The sequence below is a fragment of the Phalaenopsis equestris genome, unplaced genomic scaffold (genome assembly GCF_001263595.1).
Source record: "Phalaenopsis equestris unplaced genomic scaffold, ASM126359v1 Scaffold000390, whole genome shotgun sequence".
Lineage (NCBI taxonomy): Eukaryota > Viridiplantae > Streptophyta > Magnoliopsida > Asparagales > Orchidaceae > Phalaenopsis > Phalaenopsis equestris.
In genome coordinates, this window is record NW_018164832.1 from 195,671 (window position 1) to 218,922 (window position 23,252).

At 34.5% G+C, this 23,252-nt stretch overlaps 1 protein-coding gene across 2 annotated transcripts in view; it reads right to left on the reverse strand.

The window, feature by feature from the left end:
- Positions 1-421: 421 nt before the first annotated feature.
- Positions 422-23,252, reverse strand: part of LOC110026630 (uroporphyrinogen-III synthase, chloroplastic) — a 41,917-nt gene continuing 19,086 nt past the window's right edge. The window contains exons 5-10 of one of the 2 annotated variants that reach the window (XM_020727636.1): positions 22,107-22,225; positions 21,865-21,960; positions 14,266-14,321; positions 1,600-1,685; positions 982-1,116; positions 422-617 (exon numbers count right to left, since the gene is read on the reverse strand). In XM_020727636.1, the coding sequence (XP_020583295.1) occupies positions 575-617; positions 982-1,116; positions 1,600-1,685; positions 14,266-14,321; positions 21,865-21,960; positions 22,107-22,225 (535 nt within the window). In that variant the 3' untranslated portion in view covers positions 422-574. The remainder of the gene's footprint in view (positions 618-981; positions 1,117-1,599; positions 1,686-14,265; positions 14,322-21,864; positions 21,961-22,106; positions 22,226-23,252) is intronic. The other variant, XM_020727637.1, reaches the window with a different exon arrangement.

A 23,252-nucleotide genomic window follows, 5' to 3' on the forward strand; every position in this document is an offset into this window, starting at 1 on the left:
ATTTTTTTAAATGATTTATAAGAAAAGAGTTCAACGGCTCTTAAGAAACTAATAAAAATGTGGATTTTTAAAGCTACCTATTTGCTTAGAGGTGACACCCAACAAAATTCAAGCTAGATATTTTTTACTCAAACTTAAATATGTTTAATAATTTTTTTAAAAAAAATCTTGACTTTTATTATGTTTAAAATATATTTTATATTGATTATTTTTTAAACAAGCCGACTCACGAGCTAACGAGTCGAGTCAGGATTGGCTTGAGCTCGACTTGTTAGCTCATCAAACTCAATTCACAAGTCAATTATCGAGCTTCGCTTGAGCCGGCTCACAAGTGAGGCTGGCTCACTTACAAACTTAGTTGATGGAGTTGATTACAAGCATAAATAGGGAGATTACACAAAGATTAGCTTAAATTATTAAGCAACAATCAATTTATTTTTTCTTTGTATCTTTTAATTAATCATACCAATTAATAAAATTGCATTTAGCATCACCAACACAACAAACAAATATATAAGAGGAATAAAATACTACACTACTAAATGTATTTTCAACTTGGTGAAACCTTATCTGCTTACCCATCCATTCTCAGAGCCTCAAGAATACTTTCTATCCACCTACAAACAGCAAATATAGTGGATTTAAGAGAAATATATCATTCTTCCAGGTTATAATCATAATGAAGTTAAATTAGTCCAAATCATAATGACAGTTCCTCTTGCAGAAATCTCAAACATACCGCACAATTCTTAATGCATTTGCATATCTAACACCGAAAGTTTGATATTTATATTAATATCATATTGATATTAAAAACATATACATCCAAAGATGCATTAATGACGTGGATATTTTTTGTGATGCCAGAGATATCAATCTTATGTATGTAAATATTAAACATTAGGTGTTAGATATGAAAATATATAAGAATTGTGTGGTAGGAATGTAAATTCCCTAACATTTGAGAGTTAACGAGCGTACCCATCAAGACCTGGGCGGTCAGGATAATATACATTCTTCAGGCCTAACTTCTTCGCAGCCAAAGCCGTTGTTTGGCCGATGCAAGCAACAGATTTGTCCCAACTCTCTGATTTTGGAACAAGATTAACCCAAGCACTGCAGCCAAAAATATAATCAGAAACAAGAGAAAAACTGGGCAAATCCTACATAACAGATGAGAAAATACTGCAGCAAGCCATTTTAAATCATGAAAGAAAATCAAATAGAACATAAATAACCTGAGAGAGAGAGTGTGACTCTTTGTCTGGACCATTTTAGACGTAGAGTCTATAAAAATGCTAATTTAATCCCATCTTTTGGTTAAAACAGTTTTTCTGGGAAGTATTTCAGCTCAATATTAAAATAGTTTAGAAATTAATTTGACATATTTATATATTATGGGACTAGAATGGTCTCAAATGTAAATAGTTAGGGGACTATTTTGGCAGTACTTGAACCTAATATAAAAAGTGAAATGATCGCAAATACCTCATTTAATGTATGATTTAGGTGAACCAACAAATAGGTAGGATCTTCAAATGTTTGCATATCTTATTGTTGGAGATGGAAATGAAACAGTAGAAGTTGGGAGGCGATTACCGGATGGCGGAAGGAGAAGCTACAGCCACGACAGGAGCAGAAAGTGCTTGCGTCAAAATAGCGTGGTCTATCTCCTCAACAGGTTCCTGGAACAAATAGGGCCATAGAAGGGATCATTCAAACAGAATACATGTATTTTAATAAATACAAACCATCCCACAATAAATTTCTTAATCTGGGCTGTATTAGTTTTTAGTTAGTAGATGTTATATACAGATGAACTGAAAAAAGAAAGGAAAATATAATAATAATAATAATAATAATAATAATAATAATAATAATAATCATAAAGAACAAAAGCCGGCGGTTATAGCTAGAGAATATCATAACCGGTCTTTTTTTTTTTTTGACTTACCTATTAAAGAAAGCAGAATCATAAATGGTAATCGAGGAGATAAACTTTTGAAAATGTTGTCCTTAATAATAAAATGGAGAAACTATAATAACTTATTTGCATTGCTTGAAAATGATGGCTGCTTTATTTGATTTATGGCATCTGAGACTACAACTTACCAACGCAAAACCGTTAATATGCTGTTTTTTAAACCTGGTATAACATAAATGAAATCAAACAAATTTGCAGAACAAGAATTCTTGACAAATAGTTTCCTCAGAGAATCAGATTGAGGAAGAATTTGTAAATCACGCCTTCAATAAAGAATCAGATTGTATCAAACAAAAGAATGTTAAGAAAATGAAGTTGAGTTGAAAGAAAAAAGATCACCAAATCATATATCTCACTTTTATAAGGAGAGAACCTCTCATTAAAATATTCAGGCTTCCACTTCTATAAGGGAGAACGAGAAGAAATTGCAAATTCAATCAGGAATTTATTTGGAATTATCATTTATTCTTACATGTCTCAAACCCCATTTTATAATTATAAATTCCCTTAGAAAAAATCTAAAAAATAAGAGTTGGCCAGGAAAATCGTTCTGCAGACAGAAATCAAAGAAAGCTACAAATAAAAAAGCCGCTTGGGATAAGCCAGATAAAGCCAACCTGTTAAATAACAAATATTATGAAAAGTAGTAAATCTAATGGCTGCAAATATTCCTAATTTGTATGTCCTAATCCTCTCTTATTTATAGAAAGTGTTATAAACGATTTGGGGTATGTGTTGAATAGTAACCCTAATTCGGCCGATTTTTTCTCTCCCCACTTGTTGATAGTGAAATAACCTCTTCCTTGGACATAGGCGGATTTGTACTAAACCATGTAAATCGCACTATGTTTGGTTTTTTTGTTTGTTGTGTAAATTTGTTTTCCATATTGTTTTACACAATAATTGATATCAAAACTAGATCGGCGATTCCAAACACGGGTGACTGCGATTCCGATGGAGTCGCAAACGCAAGACAGAGATCGAAGTAAGTTGGGTTACGAGATCTGGTGAAACCATAAATAATATGTGGAACATCCCTCATGACGGTGGAAAAACATCAATTCAATAAGTGGTTATACATCCCATCAAGATCAAGTTGATGAAATTTGGCAAAAGGAACTTCAGCATGTAGCGATACAAACTGATATATGTGTTGTGCTCTTTGAATCTGAAGGAAATTATTGATAATGATGAACACCTTAAAGAGATGTCAAAAAGAGATTGGTTGAAAATAAACCAAAATGTGTGGCTTGATCCGAAATTGCTTATCTAAGGAGATCAAATATAGGGTGATAATTGAGACATTTGCATGAAACTTTTAGAGGACTTTGGCAAATAAATATCTCATGAAAAGCATGGGGAATCATTTTCATATGAAACGTCAACTCTACATGTTTCAAATGAGACGTCGGGTTACTATTGATGAGCACTTGAATAATTTTATAAAACTTTTGCCAAATCTGCTAAATCTGGATGAGAAGGTTGGAGATGAAGACAAGACACTTACTATAGAATTTTACACTCGGATAAGTATAAAAACTTCAAGATGATACTTATTAATGGGAAAGAGGCCTTGAATTATGGGGAGGTAACTACGACGTTGTTGAACCATGAGTTCCGTCAAATGGACAAAGAGTCTGCAAAGATGAACTCCACTGAGTCACTTAAACTCCAACGTGGCAGATCCGAGAAAAGGAATTACACAAAGATGGGTGATAATAGAGATACTTCTCAAAAACAGGACAAATCTCATGGGGGAAGCCATAAAAAATTAGTGTATTTTCTATTTAGAGACTGATCATTGAAAGAAATATTGTCCATTATTGAAGAAGAAGGGAAAGGGAATTCCCTCTGAGATGAAAGTCAATCTTATTGTAGAGAGGAGCGGCAAGGCAAATTCAGATGTATCATTATCTACAGTTTCTCATAGTCTATATACAAATGATTCTTGTTGGATTCTATACACTTGTGTATATCACATTTATCCTCATCAAGAGTGATTTTGTAAGTACAAGAAGCTGAATAGCGGTATAGTGAATATGGAAAACAATCAATCTTATTGAATTATTGGCGTAGACAACAACTTTATCAGGATGAATTATAGTACCATTAAGGAACTGACTGATGTTAGATATATTCCAGATATCACAAAGAATTTACTATAAATTGGGGTCTTAAAGGCCAAGAGCTACAAGATGGTTATTGAGGCAGAAGTTCAGAGGACATGTCATGGAGCACTGATTTTAATGAAGAGAGTTCGGCATCACAATATTTACAATCTTCAAGAAAGTACAGTGACTGGAACAACTGTTGCTGCTGATGATTCTTCTGATGCCACTATATTGTGGCATATGCGGCTAGCTCATGTTGGAAAAGCTTCACTTCAAGCTTTGGTGAAACAATGATTGATCAAACGATTGAGCACCTACAAGCTTGATTTCTATGAATATTTTGTGTTTAGCAAGAATATACAAGTATCATTTGGTAGAGTCATCCAAAGTAAAAATAATATTTTATAGCATGTTCACACAGACGTTTAGGTCTGACGAATACGATATCATTCGACAAACGAAAATATTTTATATTTTTTTATAGATGATTACTACAGATATATTTGTGTGTACACCACGAAGTGCAAGAACAAGGTACAAGAGATTTTCATAAATTGAAAAAAATGGATTAATACTCCGACTGGTAAAAAAATTCGATGTAGCAGATCAAACAATGAGGGTGAATATATATCATATGCTTTTTGCAAGGGTACCATAGAGCTGTGAAAGAACAACACTCCACTATCGGAGTGATGCCACAACAGAACAGAATGACAATGAGGATGAATCAAACTTTAGTGGAGAAAATTCAGTGTATGTTGTCAAAGGTTAGGTTGGATAGAGTTTATTGGGCCGAGATCATATGCTATGCTTATCACTTGGTGAATTGTCTACCTTCTGTAACTACTAGAAAAAAAGCCCTAAACAAGATGTCGTCGAGGCATCCAGAAAGAGATTATGAGCACATGAGTGTTTGAGTGTCCAGCTTACTACCACGCGCAGAATGATAAACTAAAATCGTGTGCAAAATGATAAACTGGAATCACGAGAAAAAAAGACGATCTTTATTGGCTTTAAGCGTGGAGTCGAGAGTTTCTAACTTTAGGATAAGATAGAAAAGAAGATTGTTATTAGCATGAATGCTACATTTGAGGAGACGTGCTTGTTGAAGCCTTGAAACTTGAAGTAGATGAAGAGTTCTATTGGGACAACAGATATGCACCTTCATTTATTCCATAGAATTCGTTCACTCCGACTCAGGTACTTGATTAAGTTGCAGTTCAGGAAGTTTTTATTGATAGTTCTCGGGAGAATGTGAAATATGTTGAGGATGAGGTCCCTGCTCATGAATCTATTGCTAGAAACAAGACCACAAGTCAGAATACCACAAAACCAACTCAGTTGAGGTATCATATTGCATTTGTACTTTCAACTATAGAGACTGAAATTTCTTGTCACTACAAAGAAGCAGTGAAGGACCCATAAGGTGAATTTTGGAGAGGGGAAATAGATGAAGAGATTGAGCCTCTTCGGAAGAAAACTACATGGAGATTGGTAAAACATTTTCCAGGAGAAAATGGTGCAAATGGCGTATGCAAAGAAGGAAAGATCTCATAGAGCTGATGTGTGATACAAGGCAAGATTAGTGACCAAAGGCTTTGTGCAATCGTAAGGAATTGACTATGACGATGTGTTCTCCCTAGTGGTCAAGCATCCATCGATCAGTGTTCTCTGAGCACTTGTAGCACAATCTGTCTGTTTTGGAGCAGCTTGAGGAGCAGACCGAGTTCCTACATGGAGAATTGCAAGAGTTGCAACCAACTAGATATAGAGTCTCAAAAGTCTTGATTTGCAGATTAGATAAGTTTTTATATGGGTTGAAGCAATCATCACGATAGTGATAAAAGAAGTTTGATCAATTCATGATCGGATAGAAGTACACGAGGAGCTAATACGATCACTATGTATATTTAAAAAAAAATGATTAATGGTGAGATCATCTACTTGCTTCTATATATTACAACATATTGATTGCATCTATCAGTTAGACAGAGGTTGACAAGATGAAGAAACAATTGTCCAAACTTTTTAAGGTGAAGTCGGATGAATCTCTCAAAATTCTTGGCATAAAGATTCTCAGGGACAATGTAGCTAGAAAAATTTGAATCTCGCAAGGAATATATGTTTGAAAGGTTCTGAAGAAGTTTGGGGTTGAGGCTGTGAATCTACCCATTGCATCTTTCTTTTAGTTGAGTTTAGATCAGTGTCCTAAAAATGATTAGGAGAGAAAAAATATGAGATCAGTTGATTACGCTAGTGCAGTGGACAGTCTAATGTATGACATGATTTGTACTAGACCATACATTTCACAAGCAGTTAGTGTTGTGAGAAGGTTCGTGCATGATTTATGAAGGAGTCATTGGAAGACTATGAAGAGTATTTTGAGATATCTGAAGGGTACAGTTGATGTCGGTTTGATATTTAAAAGACAGTCGTCTATTTTTGGACAGTCGTCTATACAGGTAATGTAGATAGGCGCATGTCTATAAGTAGTTATTTATTCACACTGAAGGGAGGTCCAGTCAGTTGGAGATTAGTTCTTCAGTCTACAATTTTTTTTTTCTATTATGGAGGCCAAGTACATAACAGTCAAGGAGATGATATAAAAAGTGATATGCATGCAGGGCATACTAAATGACATAAGAGTTGATCATAAATTTCTAACAATATTTTGTGGTAGTCAGAGTGCGATGATTTTTACCACAAATCCAGTTCATAATCCATATCATAAGTTTCTAACAATATTTAATTGATGATAGGAATATTCTATAGAAAAAGATAGATATGAATGAGAATCCAACGGGCATGCTAAAAAAGATACTACTAATTTAGAAGTTAGGTGAACATCCAAGCTAATGATTGATTGTCCATCCAAGTATTTTAAAGTACTACGTGATGCTTGATTCCTTTGAGAGAGGGGGCATGTAGGCAACCATCAATTGTTGTGGTGTTGGAGCTCATCTTGATCATCTCCCATTTATTTGGAAGTGAAAAATGAGGCAAAGATTGTAATGAAAAATATTAAATATAATGGTTGTAAATTAGGAAGTATGTATATTAGGAAGATTGATATTAGATAAAATAATTTAATGAGATCTAATTATATGATTTTTTCCATATTATTAAACCTAATTAAAATAGATTTAATGTTTGAATTTTTCGATATTTAAAATATTCCTATTTTGTATGTCCTAATCTTCTTTTAATTATAAGAGGAATTATGGAGGATTTGGGGTGTGTATTGAGTTGTAGCCCTATTTCGACCGATTTTTTCTCTCTCCACCTGTTGATAGTGGAATAACTTCTTTCCGTGGATGTAGGTGAATTTGCACCAAACCATGTAAATCACATTATGTTTGATTGTTTGTTGTGTGAATTTATTTTTTAAAGCCTAATAAACTCGAAAAATAAGCCACAACTCTCATCAAAGTTGCTGGAACACCACACCTCAACAACACACTTATAGGAAAATGAACAATCGCAAGAATCAACATTGCAAATAGGGACTTGATGCAAAACGATGCTACGAACCACCTAAACGTTGGATTCTAACTAACCTTAAAAAATAGGAAATTTTCAGAGAATGATACCCATTCTAACAAAACCTCTTTAAAAATTCGGAACATAGGTATGTCTTTATTTAAAAAATATAGTTAAAACACTAACTAAAATGAAAACAAAAATTTATCAAAATAAAAGACATATCTCAATTTGTTCTTTTTAATGCATACATCATGCATTTCCTGCCATTATAAACGTTGAGATTTGAATCAATTATACAGCAACAACAATAACAACAAAGCCAGTTACTTTGAGAGAAAAAAAATTCAGCTCCAACAAATTGTTCATATAATATTCATAAAGCAGATCCGAGCTTAACTGTACTTTACAATATAATTAAAGCCAGTAACTTTAATATTAATTGTATGCAAAATAATAATAACATAATACTTAGGAGACTTACAATTTTTATTTTAGTACAGTGCTTCAACACAAAAGTATATCTAAGAAAATAGTCAACCCACTTAACATGTAAACTTATATTTAAGTGACTAATGATCAAAATATAATTCTACAATAATGGATAATATCTCGAATATCAAAGATAAAAAGAGTGTAAAATAGCATAAAATTTTCTGTTATATTTAAAATTTTTAAAATTGATTCAATTTTTAACTAAAATAAGAAATAAGATGTCATTATTGAATCAAAAGCATTAAAATAAATACACTTCAAGAATTGCAAAATATCTGAAATACTTATTAAAATATGAAAATTTAAATACAGGCAAATTTATAAGTTATCTTTTAATATTATTAAAATCATGATAAAAGTTTTTCAGAAAAAGAAATTTACCCTTCCAAGATAATATAATTGATGTCATTGTTGTACTAGATTCTTTAATAATTTGTCTATAAAGTGTAGTCGAACCATGAAAACATTAAATCTCATAAATATTAGTAAGTTTTGATCAAGCTTTACGTTACTTTATCATGATAAATAAATTTTCCTTGATATCACAAATCCAAAGTATCACAGAAACTATAACAAAATAACACTTCTTCAAAAAGAATTTCACTTGTTAAATATTTTTATAAATTTTCGGAGATGCAGCACTCTAGTTAAACTTTATGTCAAGATATCAAAATACATGATTAGAATGTGAAAGAACATTATTCACAATGCTCATAAATCTGATTAATGCATTAGCTAAACCAGAAAGCACAACCAACAATTCATAGAATCCATTTTTAATTTTCAAAGCAAGTGTTTATTCATCCCCTTCACGCAAATTTCATTGATGAAAGCTATTACTTGGGTCAATATTCAAAAAAATTGCAACTTACATAATCATATGCAACATATCATCCAATCTAAGTATCTGGAACAGATATCAAATATTAATCTAGTTATCTAGTGTAATCAGTGTGTGGATTCCATAATTTGTTTTCATCTGCCTTTAAGCTCAACACATTAAGTTTATTTTGATTCTATAATATAGCAGATAAGATAAAGATGATCAACAAAATAAATCAATATGTGAAGGAAATTATGATAGTTCATCAAGCAAGTCATTGAGATATACGTTTAAAATCAGATAGCATTTAAGCAATATCTTCACATAGATTCACACTTTCAGCCATAAATTCTAATTTTTATAGCCACTAAACAATTATTTCAACTTTTCTGAGTATCGCCCTCCGAAAACCATGCTGGTTTAAGATATTCAGCGTCTTCTTTGTTAAGTGTAGCAGGAAGTTTGCGAGGGACTAAGCAGAAGTCCAATCAGAGAACTCCCACAAGCTCGTTGCTTTTGCTATATCGTTCATCAATGTTGGTGTGCTCATAACGCCAAAAACCACGGATGATCTTATGGAACGACCACCATTGTTGCTTCAACCATTTTGGAGGCTCTCACCACGACATCGCTCTACCCATTTCATGAGCAGTGGTATGCTAGCCAATCTTACGAATTGGATCCTTCTTACCTCTTTTGGCATCCTCCCCCTAACGGATTGCTCAAGGTGATGTTGATGGTGGGATTTCTTCCTCCAGAATCGCCGACACCAGTGCATTATTCAGGCTGATACGGATAGCGGCCTTATTGCCACGGGACAGTATTTTACACATTGGAATAGTGCCAAAGTTGAGCTGCAAGCGATTAAATCTCTCCAAGTTAATTGCCAACGATGGATACTTAAGTGCAAGGGGATCGTTATTGAGGGAGACAATATAAATATTATGCAACTTCTACAAACCTCCATGAAGCAGGACATGTGGTGTTGGCAACCATCTATTGCACTGAATCTTGCTTTTTTGTTAAACTTTAAACAAGTTTTGTATTTTCATATACCTCAGGAATGTAAAAGGGCCGCCAATTTTTGTGCTAAACGTTCCCATAGAGGTGTCGTTTGTTTTGATGCATGTAGACGATGATAGGGAACTCTCTAGTATATTTGTAGATGATAGATGTCACTTTTGTATTTTTTTTTTTCGAATGCTTTGATTTGGAGCGTCTTTGTGTCAAGGATTTCCAAACAACTAATATATATGGCGTCGTCTTCCTCGCTCGGCTCTGCTAGGGTTTCGCCCGATGGCGAACCTTAGCAACAGTTACGGCTTCGTTGTTTCCTCTCTACGTCTTCGCGCTCGATTCCGTTCATCTCCCCCACTTCTTCTCCGACTCTGAGACAAGCCTCGTCTTCCGGTCTCGCGAGCTTTCTTGGCTCGGGATTTCTAGACTCTGCGGCCCGTCTCGCGGGTACCGCTCGCGTGTTCTGCGGCTCAGTCTCGCGGGTACTACTCGCGATTTCTACGTTCTCTGCGCTCGTCCCGTCTCACAGCGTCCTCTTCTTAGCTTCGGCTATTTCGACGCTATTTTTTCCCTCGTCAGCTTTCTTCTCTGAACGTCGCACATATCTTTGAGAATGGCTTCGGACAAATTGTATGCAGCTACCCTAGCCGGTGTCCCGCCTCAGGCACACCAAAATCGTCATCTTTCCCTCCTTCGTTTGAGTAGACGGAGGATATCAAAAAACCTGGTAGGAAGAATGGGAAGTCTGTCATCTTTTTTACAGAAGCTGCAGACATTTAACTTGCTTCCTCCTTTCGCTGAATTTGATTGAGAAATTTCTATATGGTCATCCCAAATGGAGCTCATTCGCAAAGAATTTGAACTCATGCACCTTGTTGGAGAATAAAAATTAGACTATTAGATGTGAGACACATTTTTATTCAAATTAGTAATAAAGAAGATTACATGCGTTTATTTGCTAGAAAGATAATATGGATTGATAACGGAGCAATGAAGATTTTGAAATGGTTCGTGGATTTTGACCCACAGCGGAACCGCCAATCATTCTGGTTTGGATTCGTCTCCCTAGTCTGAAATTTTATTATTTTTCTCATTTTTCTCAAAAAGTATTGGCCTTAGCTTATGGGAAGCCACTCAAGACAGACATTTCTACTTTTAATTTGTCCCGTCCTTCTGAAGCCAGAGCCGTCCTTCTGACCCGTCCTTCTGAAGCCAGAGTACTTGTTAAAAGAGACATCACTTCACCCGCTTATGAGGAAATATGGTTGGGTACACAACACCATGGATATTGGTAGAAGGTAGAGATTGAACATTTTCCGTCATATTATTCGAACTGTCGTATGTTTGGACACTCCAGTTCTCAATGTCACCATCTACACCCCAACTCGGACCAAAAAAGCAAACTGCTCCACTAGAAGTTGTGATTCCATCTCCTGCTGATCAGCTCCAAGTTTTTGACACTATTAATCATCAGAAGGATATACCGGACGACGTCACTATCCCCGCAGGCAATATGACAACTATTCAGTCCCCAATTGTAGCTCCCTCGTCTTTTGAAACCTCCTATCGTGGGGGAGAGGGAGTTTCTTCAGACCCCACCTGCCCTAGAAACTATCACTGATAATACAGGTGGAAATACTTCTACTGTTTCACTACCGCCTCATCAGGTCCAAAAAGATGTTAATATTACTTAGGCTCATTGGGATCAAGGCGTGCAACGACCTACACCTGTCTGATCACCTTTGGAATCTACTGATCAGATGAGTCAATCATTGGATGAGGAATGATAGTCTACACATCCAGGAGGAAGAAGAAGAATGAAGATCAACTTGAGCTCAGGAATCTGATAGATGATACTTTGGTTACTACGGGCAATGGTACTCATCTTACTAAAATTTGTTAGTCAATTTGTTAGTCGGCTTACTTCCAAGAACTAAAGTCAGGAGGACTAAAGTGGGACGTCTCTAGCACTTTTGTGCCCTTTTGTGGCTTTTTGATTTTTTACCTTTATGTATCTTTGTTTTATCTGAGTTTTGTTTATATGTATCTTTGTTTTATCTGAGTTTTGTGTGTGTCGTATTGTATGAGTTGGGTTTTCTTTTTGACCCTCTCATACAACATTTCTATATCTTTTCTGTATTAATATATTTGCCCTCAGGCTTTTTCTAAAAAAATAGATCTCACTTTTATACATCATAGATGGATACATGCACAGTTTTGTACTTTTTTTGATATAGTAATGCAAAATGTACACTTCCAAGAAAATCATGTTGGTTTAAAATATATAGTGGCTTCTTTGTTAAGTATAGTAGGTTTCACGGCAATCTACTTCCATTTCTTTTGAGCATATATGTATTAGATATCAAAATTGAGTCCCATCTATATCATAAACAATGTTTGACCCAAAATAATATGTGCTACATTACAGACAAAAAATCACACCATATTTTATCATTATAGGTAAAAAGTTGAGCCGGCACTAATAATCTTTATTCAATTGAATCTTATCTAAAAGTTCATACTATCAATAGCCGAGTTAGTTATAACATTAATAAACTTACATTATTTGTTAGTAACATGAGGAGTTTATCATCATACTTAGAATAAGTTTGAAACAAAAATTATTTTCTAATCAGATTCAACTTTAGTTGTGGTAATAATACATCTCATAACACTTTCAAGTTTTAATAAAGCATTTTTAAAAACATTAATTGCTTTATCAAATTCATGTATATCATTTTCATGTATTTCTTTCAAAATCATCTTTTTAACATTAATATATAAATTTCTACTAGCCATTTATTTTGATATAGATTACTCTGATGCAATACTCATAGATTTTCCTTTATTATTGTTATTAAAAATAGATTTATTCCCTTTCCATATGGAATAAGTTCATGTTGTTGAGTTTCTAAAATTCTTTGTTTTAACGTGATTTATAATTTCACTAGATCGATTTTATTTATTTAGAATTTAACTAACTATTTTTTATTTTTCAAAATTAGATTTCTTAGTTGATCTATTAAATGACCATGATTTTGAGCCCTACTTTTCTAGTTGGCATTTTGACTCAATCTTAAGCATTAATACCAAATCTTGTGCAAGATATCTTAAGGGTTAAGGTTTCTAATACATAATATGACATGCGCTAAATCACAGAAATGCGTACAAATTCACATATAAAAAACTATAAATTTTTTAAAAAATAAATATTCCTTCAATGAAAATAAAAAATTTATATAGACAAAACCATGCAAGCAATAATTTAATAGTAATCTATTATAAATAATGCATATAAATTTAAAAATATGAAAAATCATACAATTAATTTAAAGTCATGCTGACAAAATCGAAAACTAGATTATATCATATTGACAAAAATCAATCCAAGAAGAACACCAAATCAATATTTAGGGATAGCAAATAGAGCAGAGAAGAAAAGGAAAACAGCAAATAAAGCTCCCCGCTCGTTAAAAGAGATAATCTATATCGATTAAGGATTGGACTAGAAGGATTTGCACATCCAACTGAAAATTTATCAAAGAAATGCTTACTTTTTTTATAAAAGCCTCATAAGTCATAACTCCTTTTTATAATCATAAAATCCTCATGAATTCAACAAATAATGTGCAAATATATACATGGATAGCAATGAGCCACAAATGAAAATCGCCAGGAGATAAGCTGCAAAAAGTCAAACTGCCAGATAAGAGAAAGCATCAATTTCACAAAAAAAAAAAAAAAAAAAAAAAAAAAAAAGAGAGAGAGATAAAAGAAAGCATTATAATCACAGCATAAGTCACAACTTCCAACAAATTTGCGGAAATGCCACAGAAGAACAAGCATAAGAACATGACCAACCACAAGACTCAAAAGTAATAAGCATGAACTTTGGTAAACCATGTATAAGAATCCAGACATAAAACTCCAAGAACCACTGTTCAAAGCAAGATTGCCAAAACCAAATACCAAAAATAACTGCTAAATAGCCATCCATCCTACAATAACCGTAAACCATCTTGCAAGAACAGTAATTCTAGGGAAACTTTAGTGATTAAAAACCATTCTCATAATAATAGGAAACATCATTGGCATGCCTCAAACGAAAACAAGAAATTAAAATTCAACCTAAAACTTTATGAAAAACAAAAATTATAAGGAATAAGGTCAATTAATTCATTCATCTCAACAAACACATCTTATACTAATGATAACTGAAAACTTTAAGATTTGTGTCACTACAGGGGGCAAATTATATATAGTTTTATGCAAATCTTCCTAAAATTAATTGTTGTAAAGCACTTGCATTGTATCTCAATAATACTCAACTTTACCAGCAAGTTTCACGGACTTACGGTGTTGTAAGTATTCAGCCTGGTGACCTCAAATCCTCTATCAGACAGGCCTTCCTCTGAAAATTTCAATAATGATTAACAGAAAAATGACACTTCATGATAGGGCTAAATTGCTATATTTCAAGTTGAGAAGCTTAGTATTAGTTTCAATGAAATGAAACAAAACTGATGCGTATCTGAAGTGTTAATCATAGTTAATAAGAAATGAAAATATAATATAATCGGCAGCAATTAGCTACCATGGTTCAAAATACTATGACAGTATTAAGGCATGTGTCTCAGGTCAACAAAAACAAAATAAAGAACAAATTGATATAAAGTAGTAAGCACAACAATTTGCATCATGCACACTTGTTTTAGTTCGGTTTATGATCAAAGAAAGGAAGTGGGCATTTCAATATGTATTTTTATGTGAAGTAATAGAATTTTATATTTATTAGCACGAAATTTATAGTCATCATTTGCTCATCAGCATCATCATCATCATCATCAACATGATCATCAATGTCAGCCTTATCCCAACTATTTGGGGCTTACACGGATCATCACTTGTTAGTTTGAATTGGAAATTCGGATCATCACTTGCTGCTAGAATACCAAGTTATCTGCTGGTTCTAGAATCCTATGTTAATTAGCTTTGCCACACACTCTTAAATCAATATTATTTTACTAGTTTTGTCACTTGCAAAATTCCATTGACACAGGCATCCAATGACGCAGAAATAGCCACGTCTGAAACAGGAGGAGCGCCTGCTTGCCTGGACGGTTCAGTCCACACTTTTCATTGATGTGGAGTGCCTGTCAGATCCTTGGGGCCCTTCCTAATTGTCCTATTATTATAAATCTTATTTTGTGAGAGTCTAGGGTTAGTTTTTTGTGAGTTTTCTATCGGTTTAGCAGTAGCTGTCTCTGAGTTTTCCCTTCTAGGGCTATATCCAAGGGCAAGTGGTACTGTTCCCAATTTGGTATTTATCCTTCCCCGACTCTTCCAGATCCCTCCTGCTTAGTTGCCACGCATTCACCCTCACTGTCGCCGCCTAGAACAACACTTATTTGTTGTTTCTCATGTAGATTTCCTCTGTCCAGCCCTTTCATCTTCGCTGTCATTGTTATTCCAGCCTACACCTTTATGTCGTTGCTATTCAGCCCTTCCTCTTGGCTGCCGCCACCATTTCAGTTCTCCATCCTTGCTACCATCACCCTGATCAGCCCTTCCAGATCGCTCCCTATTGTTTACTTGCTATCAAGCACCAAGGAAAAAACCGCCTTACTATTTTCTGGTTACAAGCCGCTTTTTCCACCCCTACGACACCTTCCAAACCCTCGCCCACCATCACCCTGGATCTATCCCCTAGCTTGAGTTTGTATTGACAGTTGTTGCAATTTCAAATTTTCGTACACTGATTGTAATTAACTATTAGATCTCCATAATAAAATTAAGTTTTTATATTTTTGTTTGGTTAATTATAGTATCATTTGGTATCAGAGCTAGCTTAACCCTAGTCTTATCCTAGAACTTTTAGCATCTACTAATGCACCCACTTTCACCTACCCAAATCCAAACCCCAAACCCAACCACAACCACTCCACAAAAGAAACAATTGTCTGAGACCTGTCTGGGAAGAAATGTACAATGTCGTTTATGATAAATCCACAAAGAGATGTCCTAAAACCTTCTATAGAGGACGTGCGGCGGGAAATCCTCCAACTACAACAGAGGCTCACTGCCTTCAAGAGAAGACAATCTGGAAGGGTCGCCCATAGCCACAACTATGGCTTGGCAAATCGAAAGAATGCAGTGAATCCTTTCTACAATACAGATTCTAGAGATGAAGCACGACTATCCTGCAAATTTGGCATGAAAAATCAGAGAATCCAGGATCTTGAAATAAATGTGAATATTTCATATTTTGATGGTCACTTGGATCTAAACGAGTTCATTAAGTTACTCCATAACGTGGAACTTTTTTGTGTAGCAGGACATCCCGCGGGACAAAATGATGAAACTAGCCGCCAGCATGTTATTAAAAAGTGCATTATTTTGGTGAGAAATTTTAAAGCACCTACGCTAGCGTGAGGGAAAAGATAAGACAACTACCTAGTCCAAGATAAAATGAGAGATGTAGCATCAGTACCTACCCCCACTTATAGACAATATTCATAAGACCTCACCAGTTACAACAATATCACCAGATGAACATACCTTACAGGTCAAATTCAACCCCAGGCTCACGCAGCAAGAGTACACCCCAATGAAGACTCAAGTCCCCACCTGAGGAAGAACTGATTCAGAGTTGAGAATAGGTGAAATCATTTCGCATTCCCAAATCCATTCCAGTTAGGAAGTGTTTTAAGTGGCACGGGTTTGGGCACATTGGATCAGATTGCCCAACTAGAAGAATGATCTCTTCTACTAATGAGGAAACAAATGAAGAGATGGGCAATGCCATTGTAGATACTGAAGAAGGTGATGACACAAACGAGGAATGCTAGATTCCAACTAATGAGGAAGAAAAACACATAGTTCAAATCGATCCCAGGAGAGAGACTCCAACAGAATTAACATTGATGGTCCAAGACAGTCCTAAGTTCAAAAAACCTACACCCGACACATGACAACCCCAGATAAGAGAATTTCAGACTTTTCAAATAAATAATCTACTTCTTGAGTTACCACTACTGATGGAGGACCAACGTCAGAGATGAGATTCATTTGTGCCACTTCTCGAAGATTATATGAAATCATTTGGGTATGAAAATCAATTCCGTAGTGTACCCACCAACAGATGATCAGGCAGAAAATATGAATCATGGCGTTGGAAATCGCTGTAGAATCTTTGGGGGAAAGAACATCTTACAGTGAAATTCAGGTCCTTTTGTAGAAAAATAAGCCTCTCCTGAGTGGTTATACTGCAGTGTGGTCTAGCCTACCATAGATGTCGTTCCAGAGTTAGTTTCTCAGATACATGCAACCGAGTACGAGAATAGGAAGAAAGCAGATTATAGATTTACCTGCTTGAAATTTGCAGCACATAAGAATCTGCGTCTATATGCAGCTCCAGCTCGGGTTATGCCAAAAGATGATGGATACTTATTTTATCAGGATGTGCTTTGGAATGACAATGCTTATAAGATTGACTCATCGGGAGACTAACATTTTTGCAACCTTCAACGTGGTCGACCTGACTCCATGTCATAAGAACAAAGAAGTTTTGACAGATGAGGTCTAAGATCTCGCAAACCCCAAAGACAAGACACTGGATGCGGAAATAGCCACATTTGAAGCGAGCGGAGCGCCTATTTGACTAGACCGATTCGGTCCAAGCTTTTCATTGTTGTGAAGTGTTAGCCGGTCCCTTGGGCCACTCCTAATTATTATATTATTATAAATTTACATTTGTGAGAGTCTAGAGTTAGTTTTTTGGAGATTTATGTCGGGACAACCATCAGCATCTCCATGTTTTCGCTTCTAGGGTTTTATCCAAGGGTGAGTAATGCTTCGACTGTATCTCATTATGAAGTGATAATTCTCCTTCAAGGGTCAAGTGGTAGTCCGGTTGTATTTCTCTCCCCAAGCGATATCTATTCTTCCCCGACTCTTCCACATCCCTCTCACTTCGCTTCCAAGCATCCTCCCTCGTTGTCACCACCCATAATAGCACTTATTTGTTGTTTTTCTTGCAGATTTCATTTCCTCCACATTGTCATTGTTGTTCCAACCCTCCACCTTCACTGTCGTTATGTCCAACCCCTCCTCTTAACTATCACCGCCATTTCAACCCTCCATCCTTGTTGCCATCACCCCGGACAACCCTCCCCATAGCTCCCAATTGTTTACTTATTGTCCGACACCAGAGAAATAACCACCTTAGTATTTTGTGCTTATCAACCGCCTTTTCCACCCCTGTGCCACCTTTCAAACACCCGTTGACCGCCACCACAACCACCACCCATGGTTCTACCCCCCAGCTTGAGTTTGTGTTGTCAGTCATTGCAATTTCATATTTTTATATGTTGGTTGTAATTTCTTATTTGATTTCCAAAATAAAATTTGGTTTTCCTCTTGTTGGTTGGTTAAATCTAGTATCATCCATGTTATTGAAAAATTGTTCATGAATTATGGGTTGTCATTAATAAAAAAAGAAGATGGCATTTGAATACATATATATTTTTTTTACTGGGTGTAATGAACTAAACTACATACCCTTACCCAAATCGAACCGAAACAAACTCATGTGAATTCCCCAATAGTGCCTAACCAAATTGCAAAACCCTACACTCCTCTCCTTTTTTATAGCCTTGTAAAACCATCTCCACACACAATCAATTCAGAGATCTCACACCTTACCAAAATTGTGCAAAGATCTCGCATCTCACAGCCACCTTAGGTCACCATACACACTTTTTACTTCTCACGCTCGTAGCCATCAGAGACTTCTCTCTCATTCATCTCCTTCCTCAATCGAACATTCTCTATATTGTTTCCCCTAAGCATCCGAAAGCCTTCCTCCTCACCCGTGTCATCAACCAAGGGCCATAAACCATCTTCTTTTCCACACAATCAAGCAATTTTTCTTTCTCTTTAGCTATAAATCTCATATTCTTCCTCAATAATAAATCCTAGCAACCGATATAAGTATTATAACTCTTGTGCTGCCTCCAAATCATCGCAAACTTGCCAATAATCACATCCACTTCCTCTCTTATTTTTTAGTTTCAATTTGTACAATAAAATTCCGTTCATCATTAATATTTAAACTATCTTTCTCTTCAATACTTTAGAAAGCTATGTTGAGTGATATAGTTTTTACTTTAATCTAAGATTTAGAGTTTTCTTTATCTAATCTAAGATATATTTCATGATTAGATATAATATTGCTATGAACGATTTCATAATAATAATAATTAATGAAGGTTGATTACAAAATAACCTATATCGATAAAACTGCACTCATAATAACTAACCTTTGATTTGCAAATTCCAATGCATATAAAAGTGTGTGTAAATGATTGAAATTTTATACAATTTAGACTTGAGGTGGCGCTTAGATCTCAAAAAAAGATAATTTTGGTGTTGCAACTTGAAATAACTCATTAATATTTATTATAGGTTTGTTAAGATTAGTGGAGCCCGGTCCACTGTTAATTAAGGCAGCTAATTAATTGTTTTGTAATTAATTAATTGCCTTTGTTATTTGTTTCCTTTCTATGAGCCCGCCTGGTGCTTTTCTATAGAGGATCTCGCCTCCTCTATTACCTATTCCCGGTTCTCCTTCCAAATGAGGATCCTGCCTCTTCAATTTCCGCTGTGGATCCCGCCATCAATGGACTTTCAGGAAACAGGAGGGAAATCCTTCCTCCGGATTTCCTGTTATTTGGGCCTTGCCTTTTGGGCTGAAAAATGCATGCTTTAAATTGATGCATCTAGTGCTGTATGATAAATAGCTCCTCCTAATCCTCTTCTGCAGTTTGCTAATTACAGGAAGGAAGAAAAAGCTTGCAAGTTTTCTTGCTTTAGTCTTCTTCTCGTTGGTGGCTCTTGGTTAGAGAGAGAGAGAGAGAATGTGAGGAGAGAGAGAGAGAAAGAGAAAATTTTCTTGTGAATCCTCGAGGCGATCGACGGGAGTAATTCATCAGGCCAATAAAATCCTCTGCAACTCCATGGATGTAGGCAATTTGCCAAACCACGTAAATTTGTGTGCTCCACTGTGTTTTCTGTTTTTGCGCATTTTCTCGTTCCAATTTTTCGCTTTATTGCCATAGTTTTTCCCAACAAGGTTAACTTACCTGCATTTCAGATTCAATAACTATCATTCATGCTCTCGCAGATTTTTTCTAATGTTCATAATTAAACATCATGTAATGCAGATAGCTTGCTTTGATCTATGGCTACATAAATTCTAATATTGAATAGATCCCTGCTAGCAAGAATTACTCTCACACACACTATCTTTGTTAAATCTAATAAACTTTAATCCTGCAAATCATATTTTATTAAAATTAGCATTAATAATATTGATTAGAAAAAACATGCTAAATAATTCTTATTATAAATACAAATGCATGTTAACAATGGATGTATAGATTGGTAATACATTTTTTATATTGGCTCAGTGGATCGATGGCTCCACAGAGAAATCATTGATTCTTTATTGGTTGGTGCGTATTTTCAAGGTGTTACAGTAAAATCCATTATAGAAATATACATAAAAAATGATAAATGAGTGATGAGTCAACTTTAAAAATATATAATTAACATATTTTAGTTGCACCAAGATGTATTTGCATAAAAATGTATTAATTATAAGTTTCATATAAATATTCATGACAATCACTACACGGTAAATAATTTTTAAGGCATGATACTTATGCTTTTATGCAATGACAAGATTACATTTATCAATGCAATTAATTAATATAGTATACCTCTTTTATCACTCATAATGCATACATCAATGTCTTGTCATTTATATTAAGAAAATATGAGTTGCTTATTAAGCTTGAAATGAAAAATCCATCTATCGTAAAACTTTTTTTATGATAGGTTTTACCAGGTCATTTAGTAGACCATCATTATATGATAGACTTCTTAATAGTAGCTATTGTATTCGATACTTGAATTTATGTTGTATTTTTATTTTGATTTTATGTTATAGTTTGTACTTATATTCATGCTAAGTTTTAGTGGTATTTGTTCAAGTAGTCGTTCGTCCAATTTTTTCTCTATTGGTTCTTTTTTTTTGTTTTTTTCTTGAGCTACTTTAAGATTTTATCAAAGTAAAAAAATATTATTTTATTTTCCTTTGTTTAGTTGCTTTCTTTCATATGTATGCTTACAATCATTTATATATAAATTTTTTCTCTTGTGAATACAAAATAGAAATAATTTACTTTGAAGTTTATCTCGAAAGTTCAGATTCATCCTTCATCGCAACATGTGCAGTTAGTGTGTACAACCTTTCAGATATGAGGTATGACATACATCCTAAGTCTAAGCCAATTACAGAAAGAAAAGAAAGGGGTTCACGCGCAATAAGATCTAAGCTAGGCATCGAAAAAAGCACGCTAAGACAATGAGAAGTTCCCAGCAAAGAGGGGAAGAAAATATGGTCAACATAGATGGATGGAAGGTCAATGGTTATAGAGGTAAAAATGTTACGATGATATGAGAAAATAGATATATTAAGTGGGCAGCCAAAAAAGGTGTTCGAGGTCCTCATGAGGAGAGCTACACAAAGCACAATGGCTGTGCTGAATCCTCTAGAAAATAGGAGGACAATTGTCTTCAATGTGCCCAACAGGCCATAAAAAAGGACTACCAAATTAATACATACTTGTTTAGAAATTTCAAACCAATTTTACTGATGCGAAGTTTGTCCAACCTTTTTTTTTCATTCTAACCCAAATTTTGTTGGCATAATCAAGTATGGTTCAAGAAAAAAGGAAGCATCCAAAAGCAATGATATTTTTCAATAAGCATGTTAGAGAAAGAAACATGAAGAGCAGGAGTATCAAATGAGTATTTCGACATAGTAAAAAAAATACTGGCAAAACTAAGGAAATGAATCAAAAAATACTGCCAAAAAGATGATAAGATACCAATTTCATTTCCAGCCTTCACAGACGCAGGATATAGAACTTTACAAGTGCCGAGACAATCATTTGGAAGCTCTGATGCTAATACTTTGCCAGTAGCTGAGAGAACTAATACAAAGTTAGGTCTACGTTCTAAAAAACTATGCTACAAGACCCTCTGTGTTTGTGTGTGTGTGTGTCTGTGTGTGTGTGTGTGTAATTATCAATAGAGCACCCTACATAAAACTACTAGAACACCAGTTTACCTTTTGAAGGGGAAAATGCAATCTCAAGTGTTTTTTCGCATGACGGTAAATTCTCATGAAAGACACTTGCTGTGCCAGCACCAACAACTCCAATTCTTGCTTTAGGACATCCGGCAGCACTGAGATTATTTTAGCAAGCACGATATAATATTTATGTTTGCAATTTTGTTGTGCAAATACCAATCAGATTTAGGTCATACTTCAACATTTTAGAAGTCGTGCAGAATATATATAATGTATGACAAAATAAAATTGTCGAGCATTCATGGTTCAGTAAAATTAAACTAAAATATCTTGAAAGTAAATACAGATAGTGATGTAGAATGGCCTAGAAAAAATAGTAAAGAGAAAACAAACGAAGAGATAAAAACAGTAACAAAAGTAACAATAAAACTGACCAACTAAAGTAGAACAGATAAGGGATCATTTGAAATCACATTTATTTTTTGTTTTTTTATTTCTTATTGTCATTTTATTTTATTTTTGTTTTGCCAATAAACAAAATATGCTTGCTATATAAAAAACATATTATTTTTATTTATTTGTGCGGTGGTAGCGGCGGCAGTTGTCAACAGGTAGTGGCAGCAATGTTTGGCGGTGGTTTCCACCACTAGTAATAATGGCAGCCAATGGTGGCGACCAGCGATAGCAGTTTTGTTGATAGTGCCAAATGGTAATAGTTTTTAAAAACAATAAAAATATTAAAAGTTGTTTTAAGTGTTCTTAAAATAACTAGATTTATTTTAAATAATAATTAAAAAACGCACTAAGAAATGTCTTTTAAAACAATAGTCATCCCAAATAAGCCCTAAGGGTTTGTTTGAATGACGCAATGTATATAAATCACGTAAGAAAGCCTGAGATTCATAAAATAATTAAACACTAAATAAGCCAACAACTTAGATGCAAATAATAAAACAAAACTTAGAGCTCAAGTAATAATAGAATGTTTGAATAGATCTGAAGAAAGTTTTAATCAAACAAAATTAACAGGCAATTATACTTAACTAGTTTCTCATATATCACGAATTTGAACTAAATTAAGGACGCTAACAAGTTAATAAAAGGTAATTTATAAGAAATTACATAAAAAAAGCAATAATAGTACGAAATCTAAGTCTAACATCATTAATAGAATTTTTTTTA